At 53.7% G+C, this 13,663-nt stretch overlaps 1 protein-coding gene across 7 annotated transcripts in view; it reads right to left on the bottom strand.

The window, feature by feature from the left end:
• NCOR2 (nuclear receptor corepressor 2) overlaps positions 1–13,663 on the bottom strand; it is a 437,249-nt gene that overhangs the window by 102,681 nt on the left and 320,905 nt on the right. For 6 of the 7 annotated variants that reach the window (XM_019507112.1, XM_019507108.1, XM_019507107.1 and 3 more), the window contains 3 exons: positions 8,233–8,363; positions 7,087–7,259; positions 3,488–3,550 (listed from right to left, as the gene is read on the bottom strand). In XM_019507112.1, the coding sequence (XP_019362657.1) occupies positions 3,488–3,550; positions 7,087–7,259; positions 8,233–8,363 (367 nt within the window). The remainder of the gene's footprint in view (positions 1–3,487; positions 3,551–7,086; positions 7,260–8,232; positions 8,364–13,663) is intronic. The other variant, XM_019507105.1, reaches the window with a different exon arrangement.

The raw sequence follows: 13,663 nt of genomic DNA, 5'->3' as shown, positions 1-13,663 counted from the left end.
CCCCCCAAAAACAAAAAAAAAAAAAAAAAAAAAAAAAAAAAGCCCCAAAAACAGTCCATTTGGAAATGGAAGACTGAAAGGTTTCATTTAACAATACATGTCAAACCAAAAAGTTTCTGTTTTTCTGAAAATTCCCCTTCCCTCCCTGCCCCCAGCCATGGCTTAGCTGAAACTCTTTGCTGAATTGGGCCTGGACTCATGGATGGTTTCGAATCCCCCTTTAACAGCATGTTTTAGGGGATTTACTATTTGTTGATGAACTTGACCCTGTTCTGGCTTCTCAGCCCTGGTAACCAAAGAACCATGTGGGGTTTTTCCTGCCTGCGCATAATCCCCTGGGTGAAGGTCTCTGCAGCCCACACAATGCCGTCGGGGACACCTGCACAGCCTCCGCACACCTGTGCCAATCCATTACTGTCCCTGCATTTGCATAGGCCAGATCCAAGCCCCCTCACTCCCAGCCTGGCTGAGCACACGGGAGAGAGAAGCAGGCAAAGCACGTTTTAGTCACTCGAGTCAGCAGAGCTGAGTCTCAAGAAAGTGCGCTGAAGGACAGGGTTGAGTAAGAAGATCCTGTTTTTTATGTAGGTCCTTGTCAAAGCAAAACCACTTGCTAAAGCTGCAGGGGAAACCCAGCTCTGCATCTTGCGCAGCAATGAGTCCCTGCTGAGGGACAAAGGGCTGGAAGGGATTCTCTTGAGTTCAAGCCCTTGCCATCAAAGCCAACAAATGTGTTCAATCCCTTGCAATCACAGGCTCCATCTAGCCCCCGCTGCTCCTACCAGCAGGCAACACCAGGACCCCCCTCCCCTGAAGGTGAGAAACCACCTTCCTCAAATTCCAGCCAAAATTCATTCCTGGGCAGGTGATGCCTACTGGCTCCTGTGCCCACACTGCTGTCTGCAGCTGCACCCTTCGCCAAGCAGTGCCCTTCCCAGAACGGGTACGCGGGACTTGGGCGGGATAACGCATCTGCCATGACAACCCGGCTGGGGTCGGAGCCAGTCTGGGCATCGTCAAGTGGAAAAGGAAATCAGGTACATCCTGGAGAAACCACAGAAAGCAAACCTTTCTGCTTTCTATCTTTAAACCCAGTCAGAACAAAAGCAGACAGTATCAAAAAACACAGTATCCCGTAATCGCGCCGATCTCAGCATGTTTTCACAGATGCTTGAACCAAAGTTTATTGCACGATAGAAGTCACGAAGTCAAACTTTTCCTCTTGCTGGGTTGGTGCACCCCTAGTTAAGTTTAATAGTGCCATACGCCCCTGTATTCTCTCTTTCCATGCACAGCATCCTCCTTGGGGCATCCCTGGGCAGCCACAATATTCAAGTCCTGATCAGTGTGGCTGCATGGATGGCAGCCGGAAGAGACTTACAGCGTAAGTCCATATCTGACCTATACACCCAGCACTTGGCAAGTGGCATTTGCTGAGTGCCAACCGGCTGCAGGCCGAAGACGAAAGCATCATGGACCAGCTGTTGGAAGTGCCAGTGGAAACCAGGCCAAACAGCCTCGTGGAACAGGCCGGGTCTTGGCAAAATGGGACTCTGCCTTCTCTGCATATACCTGGGGTGGGGACCTCAGACCTCACAGGTTAGCACCAAGGGGGGAAAAGGTCATCCCCAGGACCCTATGCAGGTGAAGGGGTGCGCGGCCCAGACAGGCTGCACTCCATGCTCCATCCTCACCCCCACAGGATGCTGAGCTATTTAATTCCCCCAATTCAACCTCCTCACTGGCTCACTGGGTGGTTCCAGGGCTTTTCCATGCTAGGAGCTCCACCCTGAGGCACAAATGCCAAGGAAGCACTTTCTGTGGCCAGGTGGTGAATCAAAAGTGGCGGATGGCTCCTAACAGCCCTTACAAAAGAATTGCACTGTTGAGCTCCAGCTAATCCCAGCCCCTGGCAGCAGGCCAGCTAGCTTGATTAAAGTCTATCTATTAAATCTTGTGTCTACAGGGAGTAACACTCAGCAGTACATGAGACTGGCACTGGGCTTGAAGAGGGGGTCAGAACAACTTCAGTGAGAATGAGGCAAACCTTTGGGTGCAGTCACATTAACAAGTAACCTGAGCCTGAGGCTGTGCCAGCACGTGGGAAACCAGATCTGCAGACTGTGTTGTCAGCAGCCCTCCTGCAGGTGCTTACCCCAAATGGATCAGAGACCTACCGACAGCCTTGCCTGCATCTCCCGGCCCCAGCCAAAACTTCATTTCCATTTTAATTTCATGTCTGCAATGCTCGCGAGGCCAGAGGTGCTGGAGCAATCGGAGCAGGATGCAGCGGTCTCTGGCTGCGGACTCCACAGCAGATCAACAGGACGTGACTTTGGAAAAAATTAAACAGTGAAAGAGCTGGCACTGGAGCCCAGCCAACGGAGGGGGAAGTGGCCAGGGAAACCTGCTACACTCAGCATTTTCAGAAAACAGTCTCCGTGTCGGACCCTGCCATAGCGACGGGATGTTGGAAAGGTTTCCTCTGGCATCTTGAAACCAATAACCAGGGTGTATATTGAATAGAGGACAGATTACTCCAGAGATATCTGCTTTGATGCTCTCCCTATATAGCATTCACTTCAGCCACGGTCAGACACAGTATACCGAGCTATGTGGACCATTGGTCCGATGCAGTAGGGCCCTTCTTGCGTTCTTATGTGGAGCAAGCCCACTTCGGCCAGTGGCCTTCCAGGCTTTCAAGCGATGCCCTTTGCTTGAGGCTTCAAAGAAGAATCCCTGTACACCTCGTGGATTCCTTGCCCTGTGGCTTCTCTATGATTGACCGAGTGGATCTGGGCACCACAGCACCCATTTGGGAAACCACAGGGTGCCGTGGTAAGGAGGCAACAAAGATGGCATGCAAATCCTTAATGCAATTGGTGGGTGCACGCCATGGTGCATCTGGGGACTGTAGAGTTTACCCGCTCATCTGGTCTTGTCTTAAGGCACAGAGTTACTTTCTGCATGTCAAACCACCAAGGTCTACATCCCGCAAGCACAAAGAACGTGACAAGAGCTAACCCTCAAGCTACGTAGCCCAGGCCAGAGGAAGTCACACCACTGCATGCTCTTCCACCAACACCCGGGCCTGGGCAGACACAGGACCATTTCCCGATGTGCCCAACAGACAGAGCACGAACCAAAGCTTCCTCCCTGGCATCAGTGGAGCAATCAAGCCAGGCTGTTTGTGCAAGATCAAACGCCAGCCCTGAAATTGCTGCCAACTCTGTATTTGTGGTAGCAGTCACTGTATTTTATGGGGGGGGGAATACAATGACCACTGAAGAGCCTAGACAGCCTGTTTTCCCTTCCCCTTCTAAACCAGGAATGATTCCCAGAGCTGCACAGGTGTAAAAGCAATGCAAACGACAGCAGGTTTAGGATTCTCATGCACCAAAGCTGTGTGAACGCACCCCTCCTCAGACTGCACCGGCTGCCTTTCTAGACACAGCAGGACTAAGAAGGGAAGAAAAGATGGTCTTACCTTTTTTAGCAGTTTCCATTTCTTCTTCCGTCCAGCGAGAGCTTTCATTCATCTCCAGAGAAGCTGAAAAATCAACAGAGAACCAAGAGGTCAAGGCGGGAGGGTGTTAAATGCTTGGAACGCAAGGACTGAGCCGTACAACCCGAGGCGGCAGCAACAAGGCATAAACTCCAGGCAGCCCACCACGAATGCACCCCACCTCGGCAGCTCCTGTCTGCTAGATGCCCTTCAGACCAAGGGGTACCTCTCTGAGTGTGCCTCTGTGCCTGCGCAAGGGGGCTGGACAGCAGTCCCAAGCAAAGCACCAAAGCAACAGGAGAAATGGTTGGGCCCCACACCCTTCCCACGAGAACCGACAGAGACGGGTGCCAGCTTGGCCCGGCAATCCCTGGTGCTCTCTACCCACGCGCTCGGTGCCATGAACACGGCCATCCTGCATAACGCATTCATTGTGAAATCAATCCTGCAGGCGAGTCTGGCACTCGTGAGCAAACCCTACAATAACAAACCCGTGGGTGAGTCAGAGGCAAAAAACAACTCGGTAAGGAAGCAGATTTCCGGTCCAGGCTGCCAGCGGACTATTACTCCAAACAACTGGCAGAGCATTATTTCAACCGTGATGAGAGATGTTTTGACAGTGTCCTTTTTAAAATGGAAAAAACAGGCCGATAGGTTAGGTTAAAGCCTGGCGATGGGAGAGGCAGCGTCTTCAAGAAGCTGTAAAAGGAGCTGAGGCTCTAGAGGAGGAAAAGTATCGTCGCTCCGATGCCCATGACCTGCGAGGTATCTGGGCCTGCGAGGAAGATAAAGGGATGTCCTTCACAGCTGACTGAATGGGACTGCAGGTGCCACCTCTTGTAAGTCATTACAGGTCATTTCCTCCATTAGAAATAGTCCCCATAGAAATCCAGCCAATATGCGATAGCTCAGCTGATAGAGGCTTTTTGATGGAAATCAATACCTAGGAAGTTTCCCCCCTTCCCTCCTCCCTAGGCAAATTAAAGGCATTGAGGTTTATTTTCTTTAACCTGAGCATCCCAAACACGTTTGACTTGGCATTTAATTTGTTTTTAATAAGACTGTTATTGTATGTTAAATAAATGTCAAGTAAGTGGTCTATTTGGTTTGATTAATGATATTTATTGAGGTTGAGCAGTTATGTAACAGATGTCTACTGGGAGCTCCAGCACGCTGCAGTTAAACCACAACTTGGGCTTTTTTCTGGTTGTTTTTGAATCTTCGATTGGTGTTTAACATGCAATAACTTCTCTTAGCCAACCTCAATTAAAGTGCTATCGGGGAGACAGCGCATTAATGGCTGCTTCAGCGTGCCCATAAAATCAATCCTTCTGCATTTGTCACTACCTACAGTCCTCTCCCTGTTTGTGATGATGGCTGGCTGATTTATTGGTATTGCACTTGTTATTCCTTTTTCCACACCACCTAACAAACCTGAGCAGGGACCCGTGCTCGATACCACACGCAAATAATGCCAACGTGCAGAGCTCACGGTTGAGGGTTTAGACCACGTTCAGCGTGGGAGGGCGGGGGCGGGGAACAGATACGTTTCTACTTATCATTTATCATGATTGAGACAGAGTGTTTAGTAAGGAAATCTCACAACAGAGAAGCAGAAGGTCTAGACACACAACCTGGTGTACTTGCATGGGTTTTGTACGCCGGTGCAGATTACGCCCGGTTCTGCAGCAGACGCTATCCGCTCTCCCAGAGCAACGACGTGCAGGCAGGGCTTCGCCGCTAGATGGCCAGGGAGCAGGCAACTGTCTATTTGCCTGGAGCCAACAGCTAGCCCAGGGTAAGCTGAAGACGCGCAATACCTACACGGGCATACTTTTACCTTCGTCTCACCCTGGGGTAATTTTACTCTGCTTTCGAGTGAGTTACGCCAGTTCAGGGCTGTATAGCCGCTCCTTTTTTCACAATGTCCTTTCACAGTAAAGGTGTTACGAGCCTAGCAGGAGCCCATAAAATATTTTCCAGCATCACACCTCAGCTCAATCATGTTATCCTTGTGTTTGCTACAGGGACTATACAGGAAAAACAGGCAAATACTGCCATAGGCTTTGCTGAGTACCCAAGACAATAATTCAATAAGGCAATAAGTAGCTGATTATCTAAAGGCAATAATGGATAATTCCCCATGGACAGTAACTGCCTATCTGTCATGTAGGTGAGAGACGTGCATGATCTATCACGGGCTGGATATGCATACATTACTGTACTTCTCTGTATGCTGCTTCTTAACACTTGCAAGCCCTTGTGTGGCTGGCAGGGAATATGATTACATTTCCAAGGACCTAAGCTGCACATAGGACCCTTGTCTCCTGCCTTTCTAACCCTAATGGGAGTCTGCAGCCCCCTCACCCCTAGCTGTGGTGCTGTTTTAGAGCGAGATGGGTTTGAATCAGGTCCCTTGTTCCAATGAGCTCAGTGGGAGCATCCCTCCATCCTCACATGCAACCAGGGAGGCACTTCCAGGCAGTCTGAGGCCCAGGCCGCTGGGTCCAGCTTTGGAAATGGCTCATTTGAAATCAGAGCGCACCTCAGTCAGCGCTGCAGGGACGGCGTTTGAAATGAGGCAGGCAATCAGAAAAGCTGCTCAAAGCACAGACAGCGTAGGACATATGGGATAGGGAGAAACTAACATTTGGGGTGGATGTGAAGGAAAAAAAAACAACCATGGAGCTATATGAAGGCAGTCCAAGGGAAACATCCAGGCCAGCTGTCCCAGCCCTTCCCTCACTGAGTCATTGGTCTGAGTGCCTGCAAGACGAGGAAGGGAAAGAGCGGATTTTGGAGACTGTAAGGACAGACCGTGTCAGGGCCGCCTCACGTGGCTATGGTGGCTGGGAGCAGGTGCATTAGGACTTGGAGCGAGTGGGGACCAGGACGGGGCGGGAGGAGAGGGTGATTCCCAGCCAGGCTGCCAGCACGCATCAGCCTGTCACAGCAGGGGTGGCCTAGCAGAGGATCAGGGCATTTGCCTCCTGAGGAGAGCTGGCTGAGCAGGGAGTCCTGACAGACAGCAGTCCAAAGGACAGGCCTGGCTTGATCCTCCCCTGGCACACAAAGGGAATACGGCTGCCAGTCTCCAAAAAAGGATGCTCTCTCACTCAACAGCCACTCGCTCGAGAGACAATCCTGCCCGGAGAGCGCTTTGCTAAAAACGGCACGTTTCCCTTCTTCAGGGCTTTCTATCCAAGGCCCCAAACAGACTAAACCTCACTCCGAGCTACAGGCCTGAAGCTGTGAAACACCAGCGATCTGGCTGGGCAACACCGAGTTGTTGGAGAAAATCCTCGCTCCTGATGCCCAAGGCAAGGAGCAGCGCAGGGGACCACGTTTCTGTCCTCGTCTGCCAGATGGAGGAACAGAGGCACAGCAAGGGGAAGGAACGTGTCCAAGGTTGGCCAACTGATCAGTGACAGACCAAAAGTAAACTCCCAGAAACCTCTGCTCCTGCTTCCCTCCCAAAAACGAAGCTGTTCCCTGCACCCAGTCCCTGCTGGGTCAACCCAGATCCCATTCCCTCAGCCCAAAGCCCCATGCATGCCCTGCAGATGCAGCCACTTACGTACCCAACTCTGCGCTCTGCTGTGGGGTAGCTGCCTCCTCGTTGTTCGCCTCGTTAGCCATGGAGCGGGTGATGCGGCCTTTGCGCCGGCCCTGGCTGTTGGCAGTTTTGCGTCCTTTGGAAGCAACGGCTTCTTTTTCGTCGTTATCCTCCCCAGATGTGTCGTCATTCTTCTCCCTACGCGATGGGAGAAATTACTATTGGACTCTCCTTCTTGCAGGGGCTTTTTCCTTTTGTTTTTGTTTTTTTTTTTGCAAGGAGGGCACTTTCTCAGCTTGGGGTGGGTTGGTTGGGGTTTTTTTTGTGGCTGTTACTTTTTGCAGATGGATGCAGTTCCAGGACCGAGCGCGCACAGAGACCTGACAGAAACAGGTTTAATGCTGGGCCATTCAAATTTATCATCGCCGCCTCCTCATTTATCTTCCTGAAAGGGACCTGCTGGTAAATGTCTAGGCAGGCTGCATATAATGAAGCCAGATGTTCTTTTAAACCAAGTATTAAGCCCATTACAGACAGCTAGCAGTCTGCCTGCCAACCTGCCTCGGCAATGAATCCGCTGCTCCCTGTTAAGCTGTGATTGTGTCAGGCAGGAGGCAGGCAGAGTTATCAACCTGACCGGCTCCCTTGATCTGGAAGATCTCACATTGACATCAATAGCGCTAAAGGTGAAGCTCAGTGCTCTGCTTGCGTTCTCAGAGCCCGCTCGACTCTAGGAAGCATCTCTTGCAACAACAAACTGATGCCGGGCATCAGAGTGGCTTTGAGGGTGGATGGAGTTTAAATCAGTAGCAAACAAATTAGCAGCTTGGTTCGGGAGCTCTCCAGATTGGGAGGGGAAAGGGAGGAGGAGGAAAGTGCATAAAACAACAGATTCTGTCTCCTTCGCCAGCAACAAGCCTAGCCCACTCAGTGCAAGGAGCCGAGAGAAGGGCATGCAGCACAGCCGAGGGAACCTGCCAAGGGGTCACCCCACACAGGGCTGGGAGCCCAGAATATGCTAGAGGCACTTCAAAGCAATGACAGCTTCACCCCAGCTCCCCGTGCCACAGGACCCTGGGACAGCGAAGCAGGGTACATAAGGACGATGACTTCCCAGCCTGACGCGAGTTTATGCTGGGGAGGAAGGGAAGAAAGCAGGGAATGTACTTACTTTGTCAGTTCTTCTTTGTCGTTTTCAGATTCCTGCTTGTCTTCCTCCTTCTCAGCCTCCTTCTCCTTTTCCTTCTCTTTTTCATCCTTCTCTTCTTGGCTGCTGCGGGGCATCTGCTGCTGCTGCTGCTGCTGGAAAACATGGGACAATTAAGCACAACAGAAAAGTGTCAAGGTGGATAAATCTCTGCACCTGGGCTGATCCAAACCAGCGCGCACTGACACAATGCTGGGGGGGCTGGCGGCCAAGCGGGAGAGGGAGGACTCCTGCTGGAAGCCTGGCATGGACATCTGCAGGCAGGGTTACTGCCAGCCGGAGGGCTGCATGCGGAGACCGGAGCTGGTTGACACTTGTGTCCAACTCCCGTTACAGTCATTGGAAAGATTCTTGATGCCTATCATGGGAAGGCGACTCGTTCCTCGCTTGGAGCAACAAAGAGCGAGAGGCACAAATAATCTCCCTCTCGGGCAGGAGAAAGCCCAGGAAGAGCCGTCGTGGTTCCTTGAGATGGAGACTTTGCCCGCTGGCAGCAGAGACGCACCCAGGGCCAGGAGAGAAGCTATGGGGCTGCAGATGACACAAACTCTGCCCTCCATTTCAAACACCGCACTGGTTGTGGGGGGGAAAGCTGACTTGCCTCCGCATCTCAAAGGAGTGTGAAACAGCACAGGGGACCGAGGCCGGGGTTCGACCTCACCTCTCGGCCCCAACATGCTGCTCGGCACCTCCCCTCCTTTGCAGGACCTTGCGCTCAGCCCCACTGAAATGCGAGCAGGTCTGCTCGGGCCAGGCGCTGCGCGCTCCCGAAGGGGAGGGCTTGTTTTGAAACGGTGCTGGATGTCACCTCCCAGCTGCAGAAAGGAGGTGGCGGTGGAAGGCCCGATCCCCATGACCTCCCTTCCCTCTAGCTCTTATTGAATGGATTTCAGAGCGCGCTGTTAGACATTTGAGGCGGAAATGATTTAATAACACCCCCCCTGCTCCCCGGCCAGCGCAGGGCCATTTCCTATAGTAAATCCACCGGCACTGCCCAGCCTCCTCCTGAACAATGGGGGCTTCCACTGCTTCCTGATAGGAAGAAATCTCAAACTGAATTAAACCAGGAGAAAGGCTGATGCTGGGAGGCCTGGCCCGAGAGCTGCGCAGCTGTGAGGAGGGCGCCTTACGGCCGCAGCGTGCTTGCCTCTCCTGAGCAGGGGGGCTGGACACCACAAGCTCTGCGAGGCACAGTCTGCACGCACCAGATGTTTGCCCCCCTCTGGGGATGAGTGCTAAAATTAGACCTGCCAAGCTGTAAATACGGGATGCAGAAGAACCGGCAAGAACGGGTCTTACTCTTCCAGGCTGCAACTCAAAGTACTTGAGAGCGACACATCACGGTAAGTACATATGCGTGAGCCGCACTGGACGTGATCCGTCGCTCTTCTGGGTTAGGAAGATGCAGCGTGGTATTTTACAATACCCTTATTAACCAGAAATCAAGTGGCAATCGGATGCTGGGGATCTGATTCTGCACTGTCTTGCTTCTCTCAAGTTCTCCAACCCACTTGAAGGTCTGGTGCAAGCCCCCACCTGGGAGCACAAGAGGTGTCTGGAGTGGACCAGCACTTCTCTGCCAAAATGCAGGGACCTCCCACCAGCCATCTGAAATGGCTCCAAATCATCAAAGAGCCTGAACCCTGCCGTGAACTCGCCACAGGGGCAGGATGAAAGGACTTAAGGTCAAAGCCCGGAGAGAGAAGTGACGCGCTGCCCTTGGAGAGCACCCCTCCACCCCCCAAAATGTGAGGGCAGCTTTCCTCGCCCGATTCCTTTTCTGGCCATTGGACACGGGCACGTCCAAAGCAGCTGTTCAGGTACCAAAATGCTACGTCTAAACGTGGATGCCAAACCCCAGCTGCAGTCATTTTGGAGAGAGGTGGGAGGAAGGGGCCGTGAGGCTGGCAACTGGCAGCCACTCGACTCGGGGTGCTGGCTGCAGCTCCCTTCAGGTCACTGAGGCTCAGGTTTGCCACTGGCCACACAGGCAAGCCAGCACTGGATAATGCTGAGATCAAGCCCAGAGCCACAGCAAGAGCGACTCTCCTGATGGCCAAAAGGGCCTCGCAGGAGGCGTCTCCCACACCACATTACACTTAAGGAAATTGCTTGGCTTAAAAATCAACTTCCAAATACAATTAAAAGGCACAGAGGCCTCCGCTGCAGGTCTGCGGCAGTGGCACAAGCTCCACAGCACCTCATGCCTCCAGGGCACAGCACGGTTGAATGGCTTGGGTCAATCAAGACCAAGTCTCTCCTTTGCTCGCCCCTCTTGCCTTCGTGGCTGCCAGCGGCTCATCCCCACCTCATCGGCTCCCTTATGGCCATGCTGCCCCACAAGCAAAAGCAGCCAGTGTTGCAGACCATGTGTGCCCATGGCACCAGGATGCTGGCTCCCTCCCCAGACGGCCCCGAGGACAGGCAGTGGAGGGCGGAAATGTGGAGACGGACCCTGGCAGCACTCTGCTGATGAGGGAAGGAGCTGGTAGGGCTATGTTATGTCCCTGTGACCCAGGCCATGCCAGCTGCCACTAGAGACACAGGGCCCCTCTCCATGAGCCAACCCAGCCTAACTCCCCAAACGAGCTCCCTCCGCTGAGCACAAAGGGAGAACGTGGCTTCTTATTCACTGCCGGTTCAGAGGGTCCTAGCAGGACTCAGAGGTGGGTTGAGCTGCAGCAGCCCCTTGGAGGGGTCCAAGCCCTTAGCATTTGCATCACGGTGCCCCAGTCCTAGGCCTGGACCTGCCAGTGCTAGGCTGTGCAAAGAAAGAACAAAACGGAGACCGAGAGCTCTCCACTCAGCTCAGAAATGCAGCCGATGAAGGCATCCACAGCCCTGGGGCAGGGACATAACCTGTCCCATAACCCCGTCCTGCTCCCCCACACCCAGCATACTCCCCAGAGCCGGGAGCAGGATGACCTCAAGCTGCTCCAGGGTCTGCAGGTGGGAGCTCACTGAAGCCCAGCTGGGGAAGGACCCAGGCCAGCAGAAAGCCTGCTCCACCCAGGTCGCACAAGCCCATCTGCTTCATCTCCACGCAAGCGGGCGGGCGGCTGGCTGTGGGCACCGGGAAGCTGGCCGCAGGCTGCGCCAAAGTTGCGTGCGCGGGAGGGAAACGGGCTCCAGCTCCAGGGAGGGGAACGGACCGAGTTCTCGGCTCCAGAGGCGAGGGCCTGCCATGGAGGACAGCCACCCCCTCCTGCCCAAACTGAAGCATGTGTGAGGATGGCGACAAGACAACAGCAAACTATCTCCTGATCTTGCAACGGTGGCAGCTGCCTCAGCAAACCACCTAAGTTTCTCAGCAGCAGCTGCAACCCATGGATCAGGGTGAGGCATCACTAAACCTGGCGCAGCCTCAGTAATGGCACTGATTTAGCGCAGTGGTTTCAACCTTTTTTCATCTGTGGACCCCTAAAAAATTCCAAATAGCAGCGCAGATCCGGTTGAGTCGGACGTGTGGGTATTCACATACTTGTGATCGATCATAGTCATCTTTCGCAGACCCCTTAGACATAGTCAGGAGTCCACGGACCACCGGTTGAAAACCACTGATCCGGCAGCACCCTACTGGCACGTCTCCAGCCAAAGCAAAGCCCACAGGTGCCGCCCCATGCCTGGCCCCTGGGCTGTCTGAACTGCTCTGCCCATGCAGTGAACTTGACTGGGAGAGGATCAGACGAGGAGGCGACCTGGGAGGGCAGCAGCAGCTATGACTACGCTGCCCCGTCCCCCCTCTCAGGCAGCACCAGTCAACCTCTTCCTTGCAAAAGGGAAAACACCGCTGATTCTACCAAGTGGTGTTCATTTTCCCGGCTTCAAAAGGGCTCCTGGCTCAACGTCTCGTCCAATCTGGTCACCCTAGCAGATCTCCTGAAGGTGCCGTGGATCCACTGCACAGCAAAGGCATAACGCAGGCCTCAGAGCACACCCAGAGCATCCTGCAAGGGGATCGGCTGCAGTGATAAATGCCACGTATCCCCAACCTGCTGCGCGTGGACTTGGTGGAATTCAATGGGCTGGACTCGAAACCCAGCAAGTTTCGGCTTCGAGCTGAGCACAAATAATCCTGGCTGCTTCTCCATACAGCTGTGAGGAGAGCGTGGCAGCCACTGAGCGCATGGAAACTTCTGATGCTTATTATTTCAACTGTGGTAGTGCCCAGGGTCCTTGGTCTAAACCAGGACCCTGGTGTGACAGGTGCTGTGCAAAAAAGGACGGCCCCAGAAAACCATAGAAGTAGGACAGTGCTGGGCAGCCAAAGACACGTGACAAATAAAAGGTCTGGTGACATCAGATTTTCCAAAACACAGAAGGGGAAAAAAAAAAAATAATAAAAAAAGGAGGAAGAGGAGTGGAAATCACCACAGGGGAACACCTAGAAGAGAGCCTGCAGCCTCTCCATTCCCTGGCCCAGATCCATGCTCTTCTTCCCCTGGCAGCATGTTTCCTAGCACTGGCTGTGACTCAGGGAACAGGACACAATTCCACATCCCGCCAGGCCTTGTCACCAGGAAGCGATTCCTCAGGATCCGCCCCCCATTTCCCTTGGCTTCGTCCCGATCCCCTTGGGGTGACACGTCACGTGGCTCCAGCTGCCCTGGTGAGGCTTTTGGAGGCTCAGCGGGTACTTCCACAGCAGGGCAGGAGTGCAGTTATGGCCCAGGCTGGCTTGCACGCGGCTGGCTTGCTGGCAAACACTGTCGCTGTCACTGTGGCATTCCAGTGTCCCACTGTCTTCAAGGCAGTTATCCCCATGATGCAGGCGCTGCTACAATCCCAGTGGTACAGACCAGGAGCGGAGGGGAAGGGAGGTTAAGTGAGCTGCCCATGGTCACACAGGAAACCAGTGGCAGAGCAAGGGCTCAACTTTGGCTCAAAATGCTCTCGCCACTGCACCGATCTCCCTCTTCTGCATCCAAGCAATTGATTTTCACTTGCGACGTGCTGTTTAGTGATGGCGATTCAGCTACCAAGAGCGCCGGGAGTGTGAGCGCGGGGCCTGGCCTGCTCCGTGAGCCCCGAGATGCAGGGCTCACTCCCTGGAGGGCCTGCTGCTCCGGCTGTGCTTTGGAGACGGCCGCACAGTAATGAGAAACATCTGCTCACCTTTGTCCTAAATTTCCTCGAGGATTTGGATTAGCTCGACAAAGCACGGCGCTGCCAGCCAGCTCGCCCTCCAGGAGCTGGGCGCACCTTCAATCAGCTCTCCCCCCCCAGGCAAAGGCAGTGTGCGTACACTCGTGCACACGCATTCAAACACAGCCAGTGAGCCCCCCCGGCACCCCGCCGTCCCTGCAGCTCTCTTATCTTTAATGTGACATCCACCCACGCTGCAAACCGATCCCAGGCAGCCTCGCAGCAATCGGCCCGCCTGGCCTTGCCAGCT

Source organism: Gavialis gangeticus, unplaced genomic scaffold (genome assembly GCF_001723915.1).
Source record: "Gavialis gangeticus isolate Ggan-Ray unplaced genomic scaffold, GavGan_comp1, whole genome shotgun sequence".
NCBI classification, from domain to species: Eukaryota; Metazoa; Chordata; order Crocodylia; family Gavialidae; genus Gavialis; species Gavialis gangeticus.
This window is presented reverse-complemented; position numbering and strand designations above follow the sequence as displayed.